The 27,169-nt window shown below is 40.6% G+C and overlaps 1 protein-coding gene across 1 annotated transcript in view; it reads right to left on the bottom strand.

The window, feature by feature from the left end:
* The window catches only part of LOC136881879 (uncharacterized), a 47,821-nt gene that overhangs the window by 11,072 nt on the left and 9,580 nt on the right, over positions 1–27,169 (bottom strand). Inside the window, exon 3 of the mRNA XM_067154322.1 lies at positions 18,823–18,918. Coding sequence (XP_067010423.1) covers positions 18,823–18,918 — 96 coding nt within the window. The remainder of the gene's footprint in view (positions 1–18,822; positions 18,919–27,169) is intronic.

Below are 27,169 nucleotides of genomic sequence, written 5' to 3'. Positions count from 1 at the left end.
GTTCTTCATCACGGTCAAATTGGTGTCAAAGGTTTATCGCAGCATGATGCTCTATTTATGGCCTATTCGATTAGAATTTCCAACTTCAAATCGAAAATAATTTCAAATAGAGATCTACGAAGAATAAACTTTTACAAGACGCAGTTGCAGTGCCATGGCACAAAATATTTAAATTTCAAGACATAAATGACAAAGTGGCGCGTTTCAATCAACATATAACTGAGCTATACGGTAGGCATGCCCCCTGAAAAGACGGCTCGAGTTTCGCGCAAGCCAGCTCCTTGGCTCCCAGATGATATTAGAACTCTAATGGCTGAACGCGATGCTGCTTACAGACGAGTTAGAAAACACTGCACTCCTGACAATCTACTTAACTGTAAGAGACTGAGAAACGGTACTACTACGCAACAGATTAGAAACGCAAAATTACGACACGCTCACGGTTTAATCCAACCAAATGTCTCAACAGCTGTGTTGTGGAAATCCATAAAGAGCTTTGGCATTACCAACGGACGAGACGACGACGAAATTAATATACCCTTGCAAAAACTGAACGATTATTTTTCATCTAACCGCCCATTAAATGCAGCGCTGAAACCGGAAGTTCTTGACGGCAATTATGCAAAGACGCGAACAGATAGAGAAAACTTCTACTTCCGTAAAGAAACCCACTCACAAGTCAGGTTTGCCATAATTCGGGTAATATTGACGGCGAAAGGAAATGACAGTATAGGAATACGAATGATAAAAATTATTCTGGATGTGATATTACCATGGTTCATGGTGTGGGTTACTGTAGTCACGTCCAAGTTCGTGAACCATGGGCAACGGCTGAGTGGCCTAGTAAGTGATTCTGAGAGTTGGGATACCATTTGCTATGGAATGGGAGTGGGCATCTCGGAAATATTCTGAGTCATGGCCTTCCTTGTGCTCAGGCGGCTAGGACTATACAATCCACCGGTGGTCCTTAACACGTTAGAGGAGAGATCTTTACTGGGACTATGTGTAAGTAGGGCAGCAAGCTGCTTCATGAATTTACCGAGCTCAGAACATTTTAAGCATGCCTCGGACCTATGGGAGTAACAGAGTCCCACTCCCATTTGACAGGCGAGGGACTCCTTGGAAACAACTTCGCGAACGAAATGGAATTCGATGGGAGCTATCAATATTAATGGGGCTTATGGAAGAAAGAACTGGCTGAGGATGCATCTGGATGTGCTAGGAGTAAGTGATATTCGGGTAAGGGGAGATAACGAGGAAGAGATAGGAGATTATAAAGTGTAATTGACGGGTGTTAGAAAGGGAAGGGCAGAGTCTGGGGTAGGGCTCTTTGTGCTTGTTGCTTGCTTGTTGTTTAAAGGGGCCTAACATCGAAGGTCATCGGCCCAGTAGGGCTCTTTCTCAGGAATACCATTGCACGGAATATAGTTTCTGTTAGGCACGTAAATGAGCAAATGATGTGGGTAGATTTGTCAGTTGGAGGAATTAGGACTAGAATTGTGTCCGTGTATTCACCATGTGAGGGTGCAGATTTAAGTAAGTCAGTCACATTTTAATATACACTGAAGAACAAAACACCTGTTTATTGGTACACAGTAGGCTGTACATTAATAATTACTGCATTTAAATTTTTGACAGGTTACCAAGTCAACCGTGAATGCATGAATAGAACTAGCTTTACTATCTGCCATATTATAAACTTCATATCAAATTTAAAGAAAAATCAATCAATCTCAAATAATTACGATTGATCAAATTCAGTACTAACCTCTCATTAGTGAATTGAGTTCGAAGCCCGTTTATCTTCGACTTCACATCAGCCGGGCTTGTATTCGGCCGAACTTGTGACACAATTTCGGCGATTGCGTTTTCTGCCTCTCTTCTTGCATTTCTATTGTGGTAAAGTGGCGTTCTAACCTCGTACAAACATGGATATTTCTGGTATTCGTCCAGTAAAGCAATAACAGCTTCCTTAGTACACCCGAAACCCGCCATTTTAGAAAGAAGTGTTTGTTTACAATCGAGCTTCGCAATCTTCTCACGACGTAGCGCCAGCATCATCATGATGTCAGCTTCGCTGATTGGTTCATTTCGTAAAATTAATTTTACGGAATAGAACATGTCCTATTTTATGAAAGTTTTGTCAAAGGTTTTATAAAACTTAAATTTGAGCGTGAGCAACAGAAATTTTATAAAATTAAATTATTGTACAATAAATTTGACAGAAAATTTTACCATGAGCAACAGGCATAAGGTAGAGAAAGTGAAATCTGTCTGCAAACGAATAAGGGTAGAAAATCTCCAGGACGATGAAATTAGACGGAAGTACATGGATATGATTAGTGAGAAGTTTCGAACAGTAGACAGTAAGCAGGTTCAGGATATAGAAAGTGAATGGGTGGCATACAGGGATGCTGTAGTAGAAACAGCAAGGGAATGGCTAGGAACAAATGTGTGAAAAAATGGGAAAAGGCGAACATCTTGGTGGAATGATGAAATGAGAGCAGCCTGTAAACGTAAAAAGAAGGCTTATCAGAAATGATTCCAAACAAGAGCCGAGGCAAACAGGGATCTGTACATAAATCAAAGAAACAAAGCAAAACAAATAGTTGTTGGATCCAAAAGGAAGTCTTGGAAAGATTTTGGTAATAACCTGGAAAGGCGAGGTCAAGCAGCAGGGAAACCTTTCTGGACAGTAATAAAGTATCTTAGGAAGGGAGGGAAAAAGGAAATGAACAGTGTTTTGAGCAATTCAGGTGAAATCATAATAAACTCAGGGAATCACTGGAGAGGTGGAGGGAATATTTTGAACAGCCTCTCGACGTAAAAGTAAATATTCCTTTCGATGTTGCGAACAGCCAAGCTCGTGGTGAGGAGGAAAATGGTGTGGGTGAAATTACGCTTAAGGAAGTGGAAAGGATGGAAAATAAACTCCATTGTCATAAAGCAACAGGAGTTGATGAAATTAGACCTGAAATGGTGAGGTATAGTGGGAAGGCAGGGATCAAATGGCTTTACAGAGTAGTAAGATTAGCAAGGAATGTTGGTAAGGTACCTTCAGTTTGGACAAAAGCAGTAATTGCACCTATCTACAAACAAGGGAACAGAAAGGATTGCAACAACTATCGAGGTATCTCATTGACTAGTGTAACAGGCGAAGTATTCATTGGCAACTTGGGAGGGAGGGTGCGATCAGTAGTTCAGAGGAAGTTGGATGAAAACAAGTGTGGTTTCAGACCACAGAGAGGGTGTCAGGATCAGATTTTCAGTATGCGCCAGATAATTGAAAAATGCTACGAGAGGAATAGGGAATTGTGTTTATGTTTCGTAGATCTAGATAAAGCATATGATAGGGTACCGAGGGAAAAGATGTTCGCCCTACTGGGGGACTATGGAATTAAAGGTGGATTATTAAAATCAATCAAAGGCATGTATGTACACGCTTCTTCAGTGAGAATTGATGGTAGAATGAGTTCTTGGTTCAGGGTACTTACAGGGGTTATACACGGCTGTAAACTTTCACCTCTGCTGTTCGTAGTTCACGTGGATCATCTGCTGAAATGTATAAAAGGGCAAGGAGGGATTCAGTTAAGCGGAAATGTAGTAAGCAGTCTGGCCTATGCTAACGACTTGGTCTTATGGGCAGATTGTCCCAAAAAGCCTGCAGTCTAATATCCTGGAACTTGAAAATAGGTGCTATTAGTATGGTATAAAAATTAGCCTTTCAAAGACTAAATTGACGTCAGTAGGTAAGAAATTCAACAGAATTGAATGTCAGATTGGTGATACGAATCCAGAACAGGTCGATAATTTCAAGTACTTAGGTTGTGTGTTCTCCCAGGATGGTAACATAGTAAATGAAATTGAATCAACGTGTAGTAAGCTAATGCACTGAGCTCGCAGTTGCGATCGACAGTATTCAGTAAGAAGGAAGTCAGCTCGCAGACGAAACTATCTTTACATCGGTCTGTTTTCAGACCAACTTTGCTTTACGGGAGCGAAAGCTGGGTGGACTCAGGATATCTTATTCATAAATTAGAAGTAACAGACATGAAAGTAGCGAGAACTATTGCTGGTACAAACAGGTGGGAACAATGGCAAGCGGGTACTCAGAATGAGGAGATAAAAGCTAAGTTAGGAATGAACTCGATGGATGAAGCTGTACGCATAAACCGGCTTCGGTGGTGGGGCCATGGGAGGCGAATGGAGGATAGGTTACCTAGGAGAATAATGGACTCTGTTACAGAGGGTAAGAGAAGTAGAGAGAGACAAAGACGACGACGGTTACACTCAGTTCGTAACGATTTAAAGATAAGAGGTATAAAACTAAATGAGGCCACAGCACTAGTTGCAAATAGAGGATTGTCGCGACGGTTAGTAAATTCAGGGAGGCTTGCAGACTGAAAGCTGAAAGGCATAATAGTCATTAATGATAATGTATGTATAGCTGCACTCATTAACATATTTAAGTCTTCGCTTGTAGACAGCATATTTCCCGAAACATGGACAGCGGGTATTATACGTTCTCTAAAGGAAGTAGCTTCACCTTCTGAACAGACTACATGACGACTTACAACTTACTTGACCAACTACAATCTGTTTTTCCTCAACCACACAGTACTACAACGGCACTACTGAAGGTCACAGAAGACATTCGAGAAGCAATGGACAACAAAGAAGTGGCAGTATTAATACTTCTAGACTTAAGCAAAGCTATTGGCCGTGTTGACATTGACATTTTGCTCTCGAAATTGTATTTCCTCCATTTCTCGGACAATGCTCTCATTAGGTTGCATTCCTACCTGCATGGCCGTCGGCAGTGTGTTACAGATAGGAAAAACAAGTGAACTTGGCGATCCGTGCAGTGTGGTGTGGCCCAAGGGTCGGTGTTAGGACCCCTCCTTTTTTCGATTTAGATTAATGTTGTCTCCCAAAACCTAACTCACTGCAAATACCATATCTACGCAGATGATTTACAAATGTACCTCCACACACCTCCGGATCTAATATTTTCGGCCATAGACAAAATCAATCAAGATTAACATCGTTTTCTTCTTGGTCATTGGGATGTGGTCTTATGTTAAACCCAGCAAAAACGCAAGCCATCATCCTTGGATACCGGAAACTACTCGCGAAGTTCAATCGAACAGAGATTCCATCTATGAGGTTATGTAATACTAAAATACCATTCACATCATCAGTAAAAGTCCTAGGCGTTACTTTCGATGATGACATGTCATGGAAAACGCATAATACGAACATCACTCAGAAAACATTCTCTGCATTGCACATGCTGCGTGGATCATCATCATCAATCATCAGTCGGTTTACTCATTGCTGAGCGTCGTGACCTCATTTCTTCACTTCATTAGTAACTGCATCCTTAACGAGAATTTTCCATCCTGAGCGGTCTTTCGCTCTTCTTACGATATTGTGAAGAAGTTGACCGGTGATCTTCTTTGCTTGGTCTAACCATCTACTTGTTGTTCTGCCTTTTGGTCTGGTGCCTTCAATTTTGCCTTACAGAATGGTCTTTTCTAAATTGTCTCCTTCTCTCCTCAAAATGTGTCCCAGGAAGTGGAGGTAACTTTCACTAACGCGGGAAGATAAACGTTTTGTGATGCTCAGTTCTTCTGTAATGGAGGCATTTGTTCTTTCTGCCCATGGCATACAGAGCATTCTCCGCCAACACCACATCTCAAAGGCATCTATTCGGCTCTGGTCATTAGCCTCCACTAGCTGCGTGGGTATAAATACTTATTTCCTGAAAAACTCAAATAATGCTGTTAGAAGCTCTGGTTTTCCCTCATTTCGACTATTGTGACGTGATTTATAGAGATGCTCGGTGCAAGTTATTGAGCAGATTTAACGTGGTCAAAATGCATGTGTGAGGTACGTCTGTAACCTACACGGAACTATGACCATGCAACTCGTTCATATAACTACTTATCTCTGCCCCGACTAGAAATCCATCGCACTGTTCATACCCTACGCCATCTCCATATAGTCCTTCATTCTTCACAGCCATAACACCTTACTTCATATTTCAAATACCAATCTCCTTATCACAGTCTTAACACCAGATCTACTAATAATTCCATCCTCGCTTTACCTACCCACAGATCTGCCATATACGACAAATCATTCACGATAATTGCCTGCGGGGAGTGGAATCTCCTTCCCGAAAGTATCGCACTTCCAAGGAAGCACTGTGGAAACATTTTCTGCAAGAGTAAGGAACATCTCTTAATGCTGCTACTCACAACCATTCTATTGTCATGGATGTTGTGGTAGCAGATTAAAATTCTTACCACATCTGTCTTCCAAACGTTATTACATTTTATGTACTACCTCTTTTTACATTAGGATATTAGTTTTAAGAATTTATCCTTTTATTGTATCTAATTTATTTCACCTTAATTTAATCTCATCACTCATCATTCTTGTATTACTATCAATTTAATTAGTATTAAAACTATTATTACAAAGTAATATATGTACTCTATATTTCAGTGCCTGGTTAGATGGAAGAGGCCTTAAACTTGCCTGGTAAAATAAAACATCACTAACTAGCATCTCTGTAACACAACTCTTTTGTCAGAAATCAGCCACAAGAAATGGAGCTGTTTCTGTGGATTATGTCCTGTTTTCTAATAAAGTAATTTTGGTGACGGTCTTATTCTCTCATTGCTGCCTTGCTGGAGGTTCACGTGCCTCTCCTTTACAATCCCTAAATTACCTCATAATCATATTAAGAGAACTGTAAATTTATTTTTGATCCTATTTGTGTGATTACCACAATGAAGATCTATCCTTATTATGAATACGTAGGTACTAACACAGATCCCCATGAGGAACTTTCACCCCATGAACACAATAATTAAACCAGAGAAGACTTATTCTATTTGTGAAACCCACAACGTGACTTTTCACCCCATTTACTAACACAACATCGCCCGATGTTCATCTTACAATACTGTGAAGGTCTTTTTGCAGTCACTAACAATCCTGAAATTTATTTATTACAAAGAGCCTTATCCCTGCTTTCAGTTAATTATTCATATATATATATATATATATATATATATATCAAGAAATAAGGTACTCATAATACTGCCATGTAGGACCAATTCCCATAATTGTTATAGGATCAAATAAATCTTCAACTACTCTTATGCTTTGAAGTGTATTTTCTAGAAGTACACCAGATATGGCCAAATTATTAGGGTAAAAGGTATATTTCCATCTTTATGTAAATTATCAACATTTATAGCCTAATCCTTGAACATGTCTGGCGGTAACGTTACCCCTTGGGAAATCCCTGTCCTCGCTAATGTATTTTTCATATAGCAGCTACAGTGAGAACCACAATGTAATTTCATTATTCAGATGGTTTTGTATCACTTATCTTAGTGCTCAAGTTCTGTAGTTTATCACCTATATCTGGATATTGTTGCTGTATGGAAGTAAATAATGTGACCTATTTTTAAGACTGTGCATTCCATAAGTTACATGCATTATTGATTATATTCAAAAGTTCAGTTGATATATGAGTGGTTCTGGAGATCTGTCAAATTTTTGAGGTTATGGGGAGATGAAAGGACCTTTCTTCAATCGTATCACCCAGGACTGTGAGACGAGAGCTGCTTAATGCTGGAATGAAAGCAAGACATCCTCGAAGAAAAGCAAAGATTACTCCTACAATGGCTGCAAAGAGGTTCCAGTGTGCCAAGACTCTCTAGAATTGGTCACCTCATGACTGGAAAAAGGCAAGTCCATGACAATTATTGTAAATAATAAATTATTATTCATTATTCGATTTTAACCCATTCTAACTGATGTAAACATACAATACAGTACAAGTATGAAATTTTTCTTTCAAACTGTACAGCTTATTGTATTTAATGCTAGGCTTATTTGATTTATTTATTTCAGATTTGTTTTAGTGACAAATCGGCATATTCTGTTGAAGAAAAGACAAGTCAATATGTCAGAAGGAGAAGCATTCCATCCAGATTTTGTGAAGCATCCAACTTCAGTGATGGTCTGAAGTATGTTTTCTAGGTACGGCTGTGGACGTTATATATTGTAGAAGGAACCATGGGACATGAACAGTATAGCATTAAGAACCCGTTAGCTACCTCAGGTGCAAGAGTGGTTTGGCCACAGTGAATTTATTTTTACGCAAGATGGGGCTCCTTTACACAAAGAAAAAAAGGTAATGGAATGTTTGAGGGAAAACAATGTAAAAGTGCTTGATTGGCCTAGAAACAGTCCAGACATGAACCCCATAGAAAATCTTTGGCAATAACAAAGAAAAAATCGGAAATACAAACGTAAGGACAAAAATTGTCCTGATTGAGAAGCTCATTCAGATCTGGTTTCAAGAAGATGATTTAGAGTCAACGTAAAATACTGCCTGAGGGTATGCCCAGTTAAATAAAGTCACTCATGAAAGCTAAGGGGATGCATACCAAATACTAAGTCATCAACTTAAAAACTGGTAACATCTTATGTGCTCAATTCCTAGTTTTTTGTGCTTACTCTAATAATTTTGCCACATCCTTACAGACACCCATTTAGCCGCTATTTTATCTAGTCCACCGCACTATGTTTTGTCAGTAGTTTCCCAAGATCTACCCTATCAAAAGCCTTAGATATGTCAATCGTGATACACTTGACCCCTTGAATCTAACATATCTGCTATAACTTGCTGGAATCTACAAGATGAGCTTCAGTGGAATAATGTTACCTAAACCTGAACTACTTACTATCAAACCAGTTGGTAATTTCGTAAATGTGTATAATAAAATCAGAAAAAATGCATTCCAAGAGCTTGCATGCAACACCAGTCAAGATGACTAGTGTGTAATTATTATTTTTTTTTTTTTGCTAGGGGCTTTACGTTGCACCGACACAGATAGGTCTTACGGCGATGATGGGACAGGAAAGGCCTAGGAGTTGGAAGGAAGCGGCCGTGGCCTTAATTAAGGTACAGCCCCAGCATTTGCCTGGTGTGGAAATGGGAAACCACGGAAAACCATCTTCAGGGCTGCCGACAGTGGGATTCGAACCCCCTATCTCCCAGATGCGAGCTCACAGCCGCCCGCCTCTACGCGCTCGGCCAACTCGCCTGGTAGTGTGTAATTATTGGCTTTATGTTTATCATATTTTCTTTATACACAGGATGCTACTACACTATTATTCATTCATGTTGTATAGCTGCTTCATACATACACTAATCATATAAGCACTACAGATTTGGTTCTACATCTCAACCAAATGACTTTCGTATATGTCTAGAAATGTTACCAATCCCAGCAGCATTTCTAGTTTTAGAGTTTTGTATCTTAGTTTCAAAGTTATTTTTATTGTAGGTACATGTGGGCACATCAATGTAATTTCAAAGGATTGGGTGAAATTGCCAAGTGCGTCAGGTACTGCAAAAGGACATAACCATACCATCGGTGACATATCTTATGCCTCACAAGTGATGGGTGTGATGCTCATTTGCTGGTGAACGGTGTCTTTTTCACGTGATGCAGGACTGTGATGCCAATCAACTAATGGAGTATACACATTCCCATGTTATATAATTGCTACTCCATACATTTCTCAGTCTATCGACATTCAACACCGTACACAGCAACAAGATATAGTACCATGCAGTATATTCTGGACTTCAGACGTACTGTTATCCATGAGTCACAGAGTATGCCTGTGACTTCCCTTCATCTCATCCATGCTGCCTTTATCATAATTCATACTTCAACAACTACACCACTATCAGTCTGTAGGCAAGATCCTAGGTACCTGAATCAACTTGGATAGAGCCATTAGATGGTTCAGATGACTCCAGGTATTCAGCCTTCTTTTTGTTCATTCTAAGGTCGTATCGTGAGAAACAGGTATTCCAATCTTCACCTTCATGCTGAAGTCCCAGTCTGGGTCTATCAGCAAGTGCAACATCATCTGCATATAAGAGAGCCCTAGGAACACTCCTTTGCAGGTCCCATGTGGTGGTGTCCATGCTGAAGGCAAAGGGCAATGGGAACAGAGTGGTACATTGGCGTACACACCAACTTTCACTTTCTATGTTTAGCCGTCAAAAGGGGCTTAATAAAGACCCATTCAACCATGCTCTGCTATCACTTGTTATGGGGATTCCGTGGATAACATAGGTGAAAGAAGGTTCGGACATAAATGGGTCCTAATTGGAAAATCAGAAGATTATTTTAAAACTTTAAAATTATAGCTATATTTATTTTCTCAGCTATCTTTTAATTTCTTTTCTTTGTTTTTCAGAAAACTTTATAAATTCAAGTACCAAATTTTCTTACAAGCTAGGTAACAACTTTAGAAAATAGAATGACAACAACTTCGGGAGGTAGCCTCCTAATCACACACTCTCCAAGAGCACTGCAGTTCCTTACAAAAAATAAACAAGGAGACGGATATCCCAATACCCTTTACATCACAATCAGAGCTTCTTTGCTCTACCAGTTTGTCTAAGAGACTGCGATCTAAACCTTATAACTTTACAGCCTTCTCAAGGCACCATTTAAGTTTTACATTTATAACCAGAGTATGGTTGCTCTATAGATTTTACACGTTCAAAGTCTCTGTAGGCATAAGTTACATTACACAATTCGAAAGGTGTTTATTGTCTTGGACACTCAACAGTCTAACCTCTAAACAGACAAGAAAGATATTAAATTTTACAGAGGTATCGAATACCCATTCTACTGGGCCTTTGAGAAAAAACAACAGGTTCAATTACTGGCCCAAATTCAAATTGACTCCTTGAAATTTGAAATTAAAGATTAAACCCTATTTGGGCTCCTGGCCCAAAGCAACAGAGACTAATCCTATGGCAATGAGGTGACTACATGGACAGAAATATGAAACAGTCACCTCAAAATGAAGTTGAGAGGGTAGCGCACTCTTTATTCCCTAATTTCAGCTAGTTTGAAATTTACATTGGAAATAGCATTTGACGTTATGGAAATTTCGGGTTACATAATTAAAGATTGGAAACCTTCTTCTCGAGCTAGCTTTCAAAGGCTATCAGTTATGAAATGGCTGCCATTACCTTAATCTGATGGAATCCTCAGTGATGGGAAAGAAGCTCCCGCCTCCTCTATTACCACACACTCAGTAGACTGGAGGATCAATAACACAATCTGGCCAAAAAATGTGCCAGCTTATACACTCTAGAGGGAGGTTCAAGAAAACTCTGGGCTAAGGCCCGACACCCTCCCCCCCCCCAATTCTTAATGGGTAATTAAAATAGGTACAACAAAGCTCTTATTGGCTGAAAATTAAATATACAAAATGTCCTATTGGTCAATATTTGAAGTTGGCGGACAGAGATGGAAGTGTAGTAAACTGTTGAACATAAAAATAAAACATAATCAACTCAGTTTATGAAACCTAGGAAAAGCAAATTACTTTTAAAAATTTCTCTTCACACCAGATGGCATAAGCACAGTTTATTAATAGAGATCTGTAGATAAAAGTCCCAAGTTCTTGGACTAGTTGTTGCAACCTCTAGTGTTAAGACGTCATTCTTCAACGTGCTTTATTTAAATGAAAGGGGCAGGGGTAACCAGCAGTACTATTATTGTTATTGCAAACATTTCAAATGTTGGAGTGAAGTTAGTAAGACATAAAAAGAATATTATTATTGTCCCCACCTCGAAAGGAAATTGAAGTGTTTCAATTAAGCACACAAACCTTTAATGTACAGTCATTTACTTAGCATGCTTGTTTCCTTCGCAAGTAAAGGAGCCACTGGTTCAATTCCTAGTCAGGTCAGCAGTATTTTAATTTCTTGTAGCACAAAGGGTGGAGTTTTTGAATTAAATGCACAATTATTTAGTTACTATGATGGTCAGCAGACCAAGCGAAGGAGTGCAAAGTTTGATTCGAAGTCAGGGTGGGGATTTTTTAATTTCTCACAGCTCAAACGTTAGGTGTACTGAATGAAATGTATGCTTTCACAGAGCAGTCATTTCTATAGCATGATACTCAGCAGGGAAAAGGGGAAGAGCCCTGGGTTCCATTCCCAGTCATGTGTAGTGCAAACAGTTTTTTTCAGTTCTGAACATAAAGTTTCATTCTCTAAGTTATGTTAACAATACTGTAAACTACTATAAGTCTCTAGAATTCACATCTATAATGTCAAAATGTTACAGTAAAAACTGAGAGTTCCAAACACTATAAGCTAACAGTGCGTTACACATCAGCTCACACGCTAGCGTCTTTGACACTGCAGCCGCTCGGCTCCAACACCTTGAATAGCTTTATAAAGGTATATCCCTACGAATAATGCACATGTATTTAACCTTTCACTATCTATCTAGTCTCATACCATCATCTTGTTCAAAGTTCAGCTCCGAGCCCTAAACAATAGCTCAGTCCCTTTAGCCTTTCAACCATTTAGCCCTTTTCTCTTTAGTCCTTTAGCCATTTAGCCCTTTTGTCCTTTAGTCATTTAACCCTTTTGCCCTTTAGTCAATTGACCCTTTTGCAGTTGCTCAGCTCCATGACCTAAGGTCACCATTCAATGTGTCCGACTCGTTGGCTGAATGGTCAGCGTACTGGCCTTCGGTTCAGAGGGTCCCGGGTTTGATTCCCGGCCATGTCGGGGATTTTAACCTTAATTGGTTAATTCCAATGGCCCGGAGGCTGGGTGTTTGTGCTGTTCCCAACATCCCTGCAACTCACACACCACACATAACACTTTCTTCCACCACAATAACACGCAGTTACCTACACATGGCAGATGCCGCCCACCCTCATCGGAGGGTCTGCCTTACAAGGGCTGCACTCGGCTAAGAATAGCCACACGAAATTATATTATATACCATTCAATGTTATGGCCCTATGTAGAAAGCAAATGTATTACGCCATACACAATTTCCCTAGTCCTATTAAAACCATGTGTATAGCCACCATATTGTTCGAAGATCAGATTGAACAGCCCCTGGGGACCATGATTCATCCTGTCTAGGTAGTTTAAGCCAGGGATCAAATCTCAAACTCGTGTCTGCAACGTCCTTGTAAGGTAAGGCTCGGCATCAAAACCGTGTGTGTTAGATTACGCTGGCACTCTTGTCCCTAATCACATTGGCAGTTGGGTTAAGCTAACACTCTTTGGCATTAAATCTGAGTCTGTAAAGGTAATGCCCTCATAAGTTTAAGCCTAGGATTGGATCAGGGCCTGTGATGTTAGGCCACGAGTCGAATCTACGCCTGTTTGGTTAAGCTTGCACTATTGAATAAGCCCTATGTTTCAAATCTCCAGCCTAGTAAGGTCATGTGAGGTTAGGCATGCACTCTTAGTAAGAGTGGCAAAGGCCTCTCCCCAGCGACAAGTGGTGGTGGTGGCCGACAAAACCATGAATAGTATCTACTAATATCTCCTTTCAGCGTTACTTAAATCATGTTCCACACCTTCCAACGACAATGATGAATATCTTCCAAGTGTTATATACTTGTATGTATGTATGTATGTATGTATGTATGTATGTATGTTGGGTATTCAGCCCAAAGGCAGGTCGGATCCTCAACAGGTTCACCATTAGCTGTCATAGATGGCCTAGGTGTCACTGAAGAGGCGTACTAGGGAAATGAGGAGTGAGGTAGTTTCATGTTGCTTTCCTCACCGAGCCAGAAGTTGCAACTGCACATCTGTCTGCCAAGCCCACTGAAACGCCTGCACCAACCGACCCTATGAGCGACATTTTCACACCATTCATAGCAGGAACTGGCTGCATACCGAATGGCATTACTAGCATCACTCGTACCTCAGCCACTTTCATATTGTCAAAGCCAAGGAAGAGACTGAGACAGGTCAATGAAAGCAACAATTGTATTCTAGCCCATACCAGAAGACATAGGGCACTGTAAACACTACATCTTGCCAGCAAAGGCATGTTATATACTTATACTGTAAAAATTTGTGAATGCTGATTTTGAATTCAAAAATACTTTAATATTCAACATCAAGAAGAATTACTTTTTGTAATTCTTGTGATTTTTGAGTAGTGATGTTTTAAAATAAATGAAGTCTCTTGTTGTACTTTGTGTTATTTGCCAGACGTGTTCCAAGTTCTGCCACATCCGAAAATGCCTGAAATATTTAAGCATTGCCAACATGCACAGTCATCTCTGGACTCCTTTGTGTTCACCAAGCTATTTTGATGACATTTTTTTAGTACAAACAACACAAATAGTGTCATGCTGTGGAGAACTGTGTAACAATGTTGGTATCATTGGTAACAATTACTAGAGTTAGGTGATGTCTTGATGTCTCCGTCTGAATTTCAAAACACTCGATATCTTTGATATTCCAGGTTACTGTTAAAAGAATACTTTTAAGTACTTGCACAATTACTATTGTTCCGAGGTATCTGTGGAACAGCAGAGGTGAAAGAAGGTGCTGCGTGGAACAGGTCTCAACTACGAAATTAAAGTTAATTTAAAATTTAACAAAGGTTATATTTTCTTTTCAAGATCAAGAAATAACAAGTATAACAGGTACTCAGTAGCATATCAACAAATTAAGAATGTACAATTGCAATTTGTTAATGGATTTGGGCTTCGAGCCCCCAGACACGCAATCCTTGAGCAATGAGCCCAACTTTACCAATGTACAAAGTTCAACAAAGGGGCAGAAAACCCCAATCATGCCAAGGAGCACTAGCTCCCAATTACCCAGTTAAGCCTGCTCGAGGCACACAGAAAATACATTTTTAAGAAAGAGCAACCCGCTCTCAAAGTTCAAGCCAATTCAAAGGCCACACCAAACTTCACCTTCAAGCTGCCCTCCGGGCACACAAGAGCAGGGGGAATGATACCCAACCTACTGAGGCCTATTCAGTAAAAAAAACAGGTTAATTATATGGCCCAAAATTCCAACTTGACTGGAGGCGTAACTTGCACTCCTAATACACTTTTACCTATTTGGCACTAGGCCGTATACACAAGGGATAATCCCATACTAAAGAGGTGACTTGTATAAGAAGACTTTATTACATTTAAAAAAAGAAGAAACGGTTGTGAAAACAAAGTCACCTCAAAACAATAGGATTGGGAGCTCGAGAGGGTTAGCACTCTCTATCCCAATTTATAGTTAAAGAGCCGAAGTTTTAATAAGTTTCTATTACATTTTAAAGATAGGTTACATGGGAAAAGTTTTCGAACCTGCCCCGAGGGTTAAACTGCTGAGCTAGCAAGAAATAAAGTTATTAAACGGCCATTACCTTGTGGATGAACTGCTGCCCGAAGAAAGAGGCGCTTCCTGCCCCCTGCTATATATGTTTACACACTGAGAAAGATGTTACTGAAGTGGCCCCGAGACCAAAAAATCAGCAGTTTATATACCCTCGTGGAACATTCGAGACCTTTCATGAATGATAACAACCCGCCCATAAATTTTTATTGGTCGGCTAAAGATTACAAGTCAACACTGAAGAAGACATCTAGGATTGGTGGAAAATTAATTACAGAAATTACTTATTGGTCGAATTCAAAACTGGCGGAAAGAGAAGGGTTATACTGCCAACCCATAACAAATACAAATCGAAACAGACATAGTTCAAAACACTTAAAATTTACAGTAGAGACATCTTCTGAGAAACCTTAGAATTAATGTGGTTGTTAAAGTTCAGGCTTTCTCCAGTAGAGGAGTTTCAACTGGCGCAATGATTGAATTAGCGGCGTGGAGGTGTACCGCCCGGTACAACTATCTTCAGTGATAATCCTAGCAGTTTCCATTGCATTCGGTCTGGTAGCACCCAAGCAGTTCCTTGTCAGATGACCACATGGATGGTGACATCCTCGTACGTATCAATTAGTACAGGAAATTTTCTATAGTGAAGATAATTCCCTCAATTTGTAAAAGCAAAGCTTGAAAGAACAACTTGTACAAAATTCACACTACTGTCCTAACAACAAGCTAACATGCCACTGCATGAAATGGGCAATTTCTGCAATATACCACAAGTAGCAATGATATGAACTGCCACACATTATGTATATTGCAAAGAATGTTTGAACAGTATCAGCTGTTGTATGGCCTCAGAACAAAGACAGATGTCACACAACACCTAGCGGTGCATCACAGTACTCTGTGGAAGACATAGGAACTACTTGAAGAAAATGAGAATATTCATATGAAAACATTGTTTCAAAGGAACTTAGATTTAATGCTTTAAAATAAGGAGTGTGGTAGTAGTGGTGAATGATTTTTGAAAGGGAAATAGAACTATGTAACCATCCTCACACTGACATGGACAGGACATATATCTAAAAAGCTTTCAAGACTTTTAAGACTTACTGGAGGGAAAAAGAATAACCTCCATAAAACCAGTACCTAACAGTAATGGAACTGAAGCAAAGTATTATTTAAATCAGCATAAATGGTCAATAAGGTAAGGCTTCCAAAATTAAAATTTATAAAGTTTCAACACAGACATAATGTTATGACTATATTTTAAGGACACTTTTGAAAATATGATCACTATAAAATAAGACCAAACTGGAATCAAAACTATTCAATATATCACCTTGTCCCTGAAAGCTTAGACAAAGAAACCATAAAAACACATTGCCATAATCGTACCCAATGTCACCATACTGCACAACATAATTTATAAACACTACTACTGCCCTAAAGCTGATTGCATCTGATTATGTGAAGGCACTTCCTTAAATGCACAAATAAGCTCCGCTCCACTTGTAGCTTTATAATGAAGTTAGAAATTATTATGATCATCTGGACATGTTCATGAAGGCTCGTCTCTACCCCATTTAATTCTTCTACTCTGAATGGTTCGCATCGACCCAGATTTAATATTCAGTTGTTTATAAGGGATAAAATATGGACAGTATATACCCAAAACCTTGCGTATTTGTTCATCTCCTTTAGTAGTTACTGACATGATTTAAAAATATTATTCGGCTGCTGACTACTCTACCTGTTCAAAATTATGAATGGGTCGAATGGACCCATCAATTAATTTCAATGTTGCCCTACTTGCTGGTCACTACACAAAGAATCTACCTCTACGACTAGAGAGTGCTGCATTGCCTCAGTGTTCAAATATGGTTGGACATCAGTGGCTAATGAGAAATTTATATGAAATATATTGTACGAAATTAGTGAGAGTGAAAATGAAGAGGAAGCTGATGATGCATTGGCTGATCCTGATTTTGTGTTTCCCAAAAAAACTGATGAGGGAGAAGAAAATGATAAGTTCCAAGTCTCTGATAATGAACTACAAGATGAGGTTGACTCTGTACAACAAGAAGCGTACATATCTCGAAGTGGAATAGAATGGAGAAAACAACCCTATTAACAATCACATGTAAGGTACGTCCAACATATACAGCAGAACCCCTATTTAACGTTTTTACAGGGAACTTACTGTTTAACCTTAACTGGGGGTTTACCTTAAATCGAGGTTTCAATAGGCAGGACACCTTTTCCAGTGATTCTTGCAAGTATTAACATAAATTGTACCATCATACGTTACTTACACAATGACAGCAATAAAAGAAGGAGATATCTACCTTATGCACTCTACTGTAGTTACAGTTTGTGCTTCATTATGACAATTTATTGTTGGTGAATGCAAACCACTTCAGTTTAAGGTTTTTCTTATAAGGTTATGCATGATTTTCCATACAAGTCAGGAGAGATACTAAACTTATACAAAAAAACATTAAAATTAGAATGAAACAGCAATCGGTTCGTTTAAACATTTTTCGCAGATGTTTTCCAAGCAGCGGCTTACTCATTAACACGTATTTTCTAATACCAATAGTCTGGATGTGCATATTCCATTTCCTTCTTAAAAATTGTAATAGCATCAGTCCAGGGGATTGCTGCAAACATTTTCAGTTTCCTCTTTGAAACAGCGTGAACTAACCCATGTTTACTGCACACATATTAGGAAAATATATTTGAAGCTCCCTGTAGAATAATGATAAGAAATTTACTATCAATTTACGTGGGAACAGCAATTCCGAAATTTAATAAGATGCAAAAGTACATAACCTAACCTCTGAAATTAGTTATGCACACCGCTGTATATTGAGAAGTATTACATTCTTATTTTCTTCAGTACATAGTATTAAAATTAAGCAATCTCTTAACTCAGCTTTTGTTTCTAAAGAGTTAAGAACTGCTGTCATTGCACTTATTGCAAACACATGTTATCCGAAGTTTAGTACACCATGTGATGTAGATGTAGATTCCCATGAGGAACCTAAATTATTTGTCCCGAATGAGTAAATTTATAATACCAATGTAATGGTCCATTATTGGACATTATAAATTTTGGGTGGTGTGCTAAGTCCCAACTGACGAGCCTAACTTAGCACACGAGGGCGAAACGCAGGCAACCAAGAATGAGTTAGCTGGAAAATTTATAATGTCCAATAACGGACCATTACATTGGTATTATAAATTTACTCATTCGGGACAAATAATTTAGGTTCCTCATGGGAATCTACATCTACATCATTTGATGGCCAGGCAGGCATCATTTTTTGAAAATGAGACATAGCTCTCATAGTGCATTGGCACTGCTGGTGGCTTCAAGTAGCCTATGCAGTGGCCTCCATGGTATGCACTAGCCTTGCGTCTTGGGTGGTGTGCTAAGTCCCAACTGACGAGCCTAACTTAGCACATGAGGGCGAAACGCAGGCAACCAAGAATGAGTTAGCTGGAAAATTTATAATGTCCAATAACGGACCATTACATTGGTATTTTCAATACCTGACAATGGCTTATCTAATTATGTACATTACCTCAAATGAGTTTTCCTGTGTTGGCCCTGGCTCTGTTAACTCTGATTTGGCTTCTTTTTTCAGAAGTATAATTTCTGATACATGTTCAATATTTTCCTGTGGAAAATTAAGATATATAAGGTATGCACATAACACACATCTACCAATATTGTCACCAACAAATAAGCATGATAATTCATTACTTCCAAGAATTACAGTTACTTTCAAAATTTCACTAGTCGCTTAAGTGCGGCCAGTACTCAGTATCGTAATCTATAATCTTCATTTCCGTATTGACGAATTCCACAATTAAAAATAGGAAAGAATTTCCACCAATCAATACTTGTTTATTGCTTATATTAAGCTACAGGACCGGTTTCGACCCCACATGCAAGGTCATCTTCAGCTGAACCATGAATACATATTTATATGATGAAGCTTTCATTAAATTGCATTGTCAAGGGAATGTCATATGATGATGTGCATTTAGTCACATACAAATGGGGCATGTCTTAACGTGAACTGGCATATGTCAGTATGTACAATATTGCAACTGTATGTCTAAAATATTATGTTGAGGTCCTAAAATTAGTGTATAAAACATATCTTCACTTAAACTAACTTATATATATATGTACAGGACTGAGAACCTAATGTAAGGTGGGAAGCATTTTCTAGGCATATCAGAAGATATCCTACCAGAGATGGATTGGAACCACCTCACACAGAATTTTGGAAGGAAGGAAGGAAGGTGCCACAGACATTAACACGAAATCATATTAACTGACTTTATGTCCAATTATATCAATAAAATCACAGAGATTGTTTGAACCACTTCCAAGTGTTATAACTGTTCTAAAATTTTTGCCACACAGTGAGAAATATTAACACTATGTTCTTACCACAGATTTTGTTTTCCAGAATGTTGTATGTCCGGCGCTCCCGTCTCGCTCCACCAGCCAGCTGCACGCGCGCCTGTGTATCATTCTGCTAGCTTCGACGCGCAGCCCTCAGTGCGCGTGCCTGACCATCGAGTGCACTATAAATAGGAGCTCCCTGCCTGCTCACTGGCCCACTTGCCCCGGTGTCCAGCTCCAGAATACACCCTACGTCGAGCACGGAGGCTACTCCTCTTGAAAATGTGCTTCGACCAGGTGGACTGAATTTCTGGCAGTACGAGGTTTCACCTCTGGTCACCGCTCCCTTACCTGTTTCCGCTGCCTATGTTCCGTAATTCTTTTACAAGCCATTTTCATTCCCTAATTTATGCAAGCTCCCTTAGTTTCGCTAGGTGGAATTTCTTCAATCAATTGAACTTGCTTTTTAGGAATTCAGGCACTTCCACAAACAAGGACTCTCTCAAGACATTTATGTTAGTGTGCCAGATAGTTCTCGACTATCAACGTGTCAATTCACAAGACTATCTTTTCAAGATAGAAGTATATATAAAGACTGTAAACCTGTACATATTGTATAAAGACAAACTTTTCTCAAGATTCAATATTCATTTTTGCTTCAAGATAAATTTCAGTTATTTGTGTAAATATCATAAAGTGAAGCAATAAAAGTTGTGTTTTGTAAACTTCAACCTTGGTTACAACACAACTCTATGGCGACGAGGTAAAAACGCAACAGCCTACAATTCTTCGACCCCAGTTGCCAACTCTATAGTGACGAGGTAAAAAGCAACAAACTACACGTCATCAGCCCCAATCGCCAACTCTATAGCGACGAGGTCAACACGACACTACAATTCAACAGGCCCAGTTGTCAACTCTACGGCGACGTGCTAAACAACAACGACACTCCAACCAGTTCTGACACACAGCTTACCTTACTCTTTCTTGCACGCATCTCGCAATGGCTACTGCGGAACAACTCGCTACGGTCTTCCAAGCCTTACAGCAGCAACAACAACAGTTTATGCAACAACAAGAGGCAGCATTAATTCAGGCCATTCAAGCTATTTCTGTCTCTACACAGCCATCAGCTATTCCTCCGTTCTCTGCTTTTGATCCAGCTAAGGAAGAATGGTCAGTTTATTTAGCCCGTTTACAACAGCATTTCATCTGCCATTCTGTCACAGATGATCAACGCCGCCGCGCACTATTTCTTAGTTCGGTTGGCAATGCTACGTGTGAATTACTACGTAAATTAAGTCCGGAAGAACACTTAGCTGCGGTACCCTTCACGCAGCTCCTGGCCCGTCTCACGGAACACTATGCCAAAGCTCCTCACATGGTGGCTGCTCGCTATAAATTTTTTCAGAGCAGAAAGCAACCCCATCAGACACATACTGAATGGATAACTGAATTGCGTGGTCTAGCTAAACCCTGCCAGTTCATCTGCTCCAAGGACGGTTGTGGTTCATCCTACACTGATTCTCTCATTCGGGACATGATAATTTTACATACTCCTGAAGACAAAATACGTTTTGACGCTGTCAAGCAGAGTGACCCTTCTTTAGAAGACGTCCAGCGTATTGCTACGGTTTATGAACTTACTACCAAGACTGCCGCAGCCATAGCTTCTCCACACGAAGTTGCACAAGTCTCGCCTCAGGCCCGCAAGTACTCTGCTACACTGAACCGTACGGATAAGGCGCTCTCCACCAAGCATTCTCGCCAGATTCTCTCTCGTAATGCTACACGGAAGCCCAATTCTAAGAGCACCTCGAAACTCCTGCCTTCCTGCCGAGGTTGTTTCAGGCATCATGAACGTCGTGACTGTCGTTTTTTCAAAGCTACTTGTGAACGATGTAATAAACTTGGACACATTAAGACTGTCTGTCAAAGTTCGCTCCGCCCTGCTAAGACTACTGCAGCACGCCGGAAGCATATACAGCCCCGCCAAGACATGGAAGTTGATCAGATCAATCTTATTCTTCCCACAAAGGATTCTCACAAAATCATCATTCCTCTCTCATTCTCTGATCGATCTGTCGATTTTCAATTAGACACTGGATCACCTGTCTCTATTATTAACCTGACTACCTACCACGACTTAGGTTCACCTTCATGCTCTCCAGCTGACATCCAGCTCCTGACATTTAACAAGAAGAAAATTGACATCAAAGGTCAAATCAAACTTCAGGCTAGTTATAAAGGAATTCAGAAGGCCATTCCTCTTCTCGTAGTTAACAACTACACTGCATCAAACATTATGGGCATGGATCTATTTAACTTATTTGGTTTCCAGATACATGACAACATTAACGTCGTATCTACATTGCATCCTACTTCTGACGTTACCGCTCTCCTAGCGCAGTTTCCTGAAGTCTTCGACTCTCAGCTCGGAACAGCCAAAGACTATACAGCTCACATACAGCTGAAATCCGGAGCTAAGCCTCGCTTCCTCAAAGCTCGTCCAGTACCCCTAGCACTTCAAGACCAGGTCACGAAAGAATTAGAAAGATGGATACAAACTGGAATTGTTGTACCAGTTACTTCTAGTCAATGGGCTACTCCACTCGTGGTAATCAAGAAACCTGATGGTAATGTTCGACTTTGTGGCGATTTTCGATCTACAGTCAACGCACAACTCGACACAGATATCTTTCCTATTCCACGTCCAGAAGACTTATTCCGTCGTCTCTCTGGTGGACAATTCTTCTCTCGAGTTGATCTTAAAGACGCATATCTCCAGCTACTTTTAGACGAAGAATCTAAGAAATTTCTCACACTCAACACTCCTCTCGGACTGCTCCAGCTCCAGCGGCTCCCATTCGGTGTTTCATCCTCAGCGGCTATTTTTCAGCGCTATTTGGCTCAACTCACCGCCTCCATTCCCGGTTGTGCTAACTACCTGGATGATATTATTGTTACTGGAAAAGATCATCAGGAACATCTAACCAATCTACGCCTCCTTCTCCAGAAATTGAAAGACAATGGCCTACGAGCGAATCTCGCTAAATGTACCTTCTTTCAGCCTCAAGTTCACTACCTAGGACATATACTTGATAAGAATGGAATTCGTCCTAGTACACAGAATGTCTCAGCGATAGTAAACATGCCAGCACCTCAGAACCTCAAGCAGCTTCAGTCCTTCATAGGCAAAGCGAACTATTATAATAAGTTCATTCCACGCTTCGCTACAGTGGCAGCTCCATTAAATGCTCTACGTAAAAAAGGTGTTAAGTTTCAGTGGACTCCGCAATGCCAACAGGCATGGAAAACAATCAACAACGCCTTAATTCAAGCTATACAACTCACTCATTTTCAGCCCGACAAGATCATCACGCTAGCTACTGACGCTTCAGACTACGGTGTCGGTGCCGTTCTCTCCCAGAAGGATCGTCATGGACAAGAACGCCCCATCGCCTTCGCTTCGAAAACACTTAATGACCATCAACGTCGATACTCACAGATAGAAAAAGAAGCTTTAGCCATCATCTTTGGTATTCGCCGTTTCAATGAATATCTCTATGGCAACCATTTCCTGATCATTACCGATCATAAGCCTCTCGTACACTTATTCCATCCTGGTAATAAGATCCCAGAGAATTCCCTCAGAAAGCTTCAAAGATGGTCCATGTTCCTTTCTGATTATTCCTATCAGATTGTATATCGAGCCACATCCCAGCATTGTAATGCTGATGCCCTCTCCCGCTTACCCGTTGGTCCTGATACTGCCTTCGATTCTCAAGAATCTGAATGTCTTCAGTTGGACATAGAACTTGAAGATACTGTATCCAGTTTTCCTATTGATGCTACCTGCATAGCTAAAGCTACGGATAAGGACAGTACACTTGCTACTGTACGTACTTACATCCGCAACGGTTGGCCTCTTCAGAGCACACTTCCTGCCCACCTGGCACCTTATCATCGTATGCAGCATCGTCTCACGACTCGTGCCGGAGTTGTATTACTAGAAGCAGGCACCATCTTCCGAGTGGTTATCCCCCTTAGCCTACAGAAACAAGTTCTCGAATTATTACACCAAAGCCATTGGGGTATCTCCAGAACAAAGCAACTCGCCCGTCAACACTGCTACTGGCCCGGTATTGATGCCGCCATCGAAAAGCTAATACGTCATTGTGAGCAATGTCAAACGAATCAGAACGCCCCGTCTTCTGATCTTGCTTCATGGCCTCCTGCTACTACTCCATGGGAACGAGTTCACATCGATTTCGCAGGTCCTTTCCTCAATTCCATGTGGTTAATAGTCATCGATTCACTGTCAAACTTTCCATATGTCGTGGATATGCATTCGACTACTACAACCGAAGCTACCATTCGTGCTCTCCAGAAAATCTTTACTACAGAAGGTTTACCGCAAGTACTCATTTCGGACAACGGACCTCAATTTACAGCTACTGCTTTTCAGAACTTTTGTACACATAATGGCATTCGTCATATCCTAGCACCACCTTTTCACCCTCAATCTAATGGTGAAGCTGAACGCTTCGTACAAACATTTAAAAGAAGTATGAAGAAAGCTGTCTCTTCAGGCTTAACTAAAGACCAAGCCTTGCTCCAACTCTTAAACAACTACAGAACTCTACCCGGCGCTGATAATATCACTCCTGCACAGAAGCTCCATGGACGACCTCACAGAACTTTACTTTCTCTGTTACAGCCTCTGCCGGCCCAGCATAAGACCTCACCAACGAAGTTCTCCCTCAACGACAAGGTCTACACCAGGACATTCAAATCCCACCCACTCTGGATACCTGGAGTCATCTGCAGATCTTTGGGTCATCGTCTATACGAGATACAGACTACGCAGAAACGTATCTGCCGCCATCAAGATCAGATACGTCTGCGCTACCGCCCCTGTCCAGCTATTGATGCTATTGCTAAACCTGATAAATTCATTGCCGAACGAGCTTTAGATCATTTAATAACAATGGGTTCCTTTCAGGACGAGACAGCGCCACTCCGCCCAGTTCCAGCCCCGGACAATACAACAGAAGCATCAGCAGCTCCGCCCCAGCATCGCAGTCGCCGCCAGCGCCGCCGCCGTTTCACGCCGTACCGGCGTATTTAGGAGGGGAGGGTGTTGTATGTCCGGCGCTCCCGTCTCGCTCCACCAGCCAGCTGCACGCGCGCCTGTGTATCATTCTGCTAGCTTCGACGCGCAGCCCTCAGTGCGCGTGCCTGACCATCGAGTGCACTATAAATAGGAGCTCCCTGCCTGCTCACTGGCCCACTTGCCCCGGTGTCCAGCTCCAGAATACACCCTACGTCGAGCACGGAGGCTACTCCTCTTGAAAATGTGCTTCGACCAGGTGGACTGAATTTCTGGCAGTACGAGGTTTCACCTCTGGTCACCGCTCCCTTACCTGTTTCCGCTGCCTATGTTCCGTAATTCTTTTACAAGCCATTTTCATTCCCTAATTTATGCAAGCTCCCTTAGTTTCGCTAGGTGGAATTTCTTCAATCAATTGAACTTGCTTTTTAGGAATTCAGGCACTTCCACAAACAAGGACTCTCTCAAGACATTTATGTTAGTGTGCCAGATAGTTCTCGACTATCAACGTGTCAATTCACAAGACTATCTTTTCAAGATAGAAGTATATATAAAGACTGTAAACCTGTACATATTGTATAAAGACAAACTTTTCTCAAGATTCAATATTCATTTTTGCTTCAAGATAAATTTCAGTTATTTGTGTAAATATCATAAAGTGAAGCAATAAAAGTTGTGTTTTGTAAACTTCAACCTTGGTTACAACACAGAAAGATTAAAATCTTTTGAAAAATTTTAATCAACTTCACTACTTTGGTTTTGCCGAGCTCACAGGGGCTACATATTGCATTGAGACAGTTCTGTTTCAAACAGCATATCTCAATGCTTCCAAATGTAAAAATAAAAAATGAACATGAAAAAAACAGGCTTATCGCAGGGAAAGACGTTATTTAGATCAAACATAAAACAACTACAAATGAAATGTTTTACTACTACAAGGATATTAAGCAGTGCTCTGTAAGGAAGTGTGGGGATTAGAACACTATCAGCATTGGAGTGTACATCTGCAGTTTCAGAAGCTCTTTCATGATCTACAAAGGTAATCCAATAAATAAGCTTCCCTATTTTTTCTCTGCAAACAACATGCCTTAAAATTAAGTTAGTACTGTAGGGACTTTCACTGGGGTATGGTGGCTGGCTTGATCTTCAAGAGCACGTGATTGCTCCGTGAGCGCTAGTATGGCACCTTCTGCCACGGAGCTACCATTTGAAAGTGTGTCCACTTGTGAACTCTGTCCTGTTATTCACTTTTCAATGATGAAAAATGAAATGGTTATCAATATTCATCACCATTTGGTGTGAGTTTATGCTGAAAGATGCATGCTAACATTAATGGTTCCTAGAAGGACGGCAAAATGTGCATGAAGACAAGCGCAGTGGCAGGCCCATTACTGCTACAGGGAATACAGCCACTGTTGCAGTTCGGAATGTGGTGGACGAAGATAAACATGTCAGCACAGATGAGATAATTAATACACTGCCTCCATGTGCAGAATATGGGCACTCCTCTACTGCAATGATCCTGTCAGATGTCTTGCAGTATCAAAAAGTCTGTGCAAGGTGGGTCCCACATTTGTTTACTGATGCTCACAAGCAACAACATATCAAGGTACCCCGAGCTTTCCTGCAAATGCTTCAAAGAGAGGGAAATCAATGTTATCCCACACTGTTTCTGGAGATGAAAGCCGAGTGCAAAATTCAACTCCAGAAACAAAACGACAAAGCATGCTATGGAACAACCCTGGCGAACATGCACAACAAGAAGGCCAAGACCTCAGCATCTTTTTTATATAACTGGCTTTACATCGCATCAACACAGATAGACCTTATGGTGACGATAGGATAGGAAAGGTCTAGGAGTGGGAAGAAAGCAGCCATGGCCTTAATTAAGGTACAGATCCAGCATTTGTCTGGTGTGAAAATGGAAAAAACAGAAAACCATCTTCAGGGCTGCTGACAATGGGGTTCAAACCCACTATCTCCTGGATGCAAGCTCACAGCTACACGGCCCTAAATGCACGGCAAACTCGCCCGGTTAGATCTCAGCCTCTGCGGGCAAAGTTTTGGCTACTGTCTTTTGAGACTGTAAGGGTGTTGTACTGGTTGACTGACTGCCATGATGCACTGTGGTCACAGCTGAGGGGTTCTAAATCGTCCGTACAGAGCTCAGAGTTGCAATCCAACAAAAAATTCCCGCACTTCTGTCTCAGAAAGTGTTGCCCTTTCATGGCAATGCATGCCCCATTCAGCTCAAAGGATGCAGGATTTTCTGCAGAACATGAAATGGGGCCTATTTCCCCATCCACCTTATTCTGCAGAAACTGCCACGAGTGATTTCCATTCTATCCACAACTCAAGTTGCACCTTGGAGGTAAGCGGTTTGCGACTGATGAAGAGA

The sequence above is a fragment of the Anabrus simplex genome, chromosome 10 (genome assembly GCF_040414725.1).
Source record: "Anabrus simplex isolate iqAnaSimp1 chromosome 10, ASM4041472v1, whole genome shotgun sequence".
NCBI lineage: Eukaryota > Metazoa > Arthropoda > Insecta > Orthoptera > Tettigoniidae > Anabrus > Anabrus simplex.
This window is presented reverse-complemented; position numbering and strand designations above follow the sequence as displayed.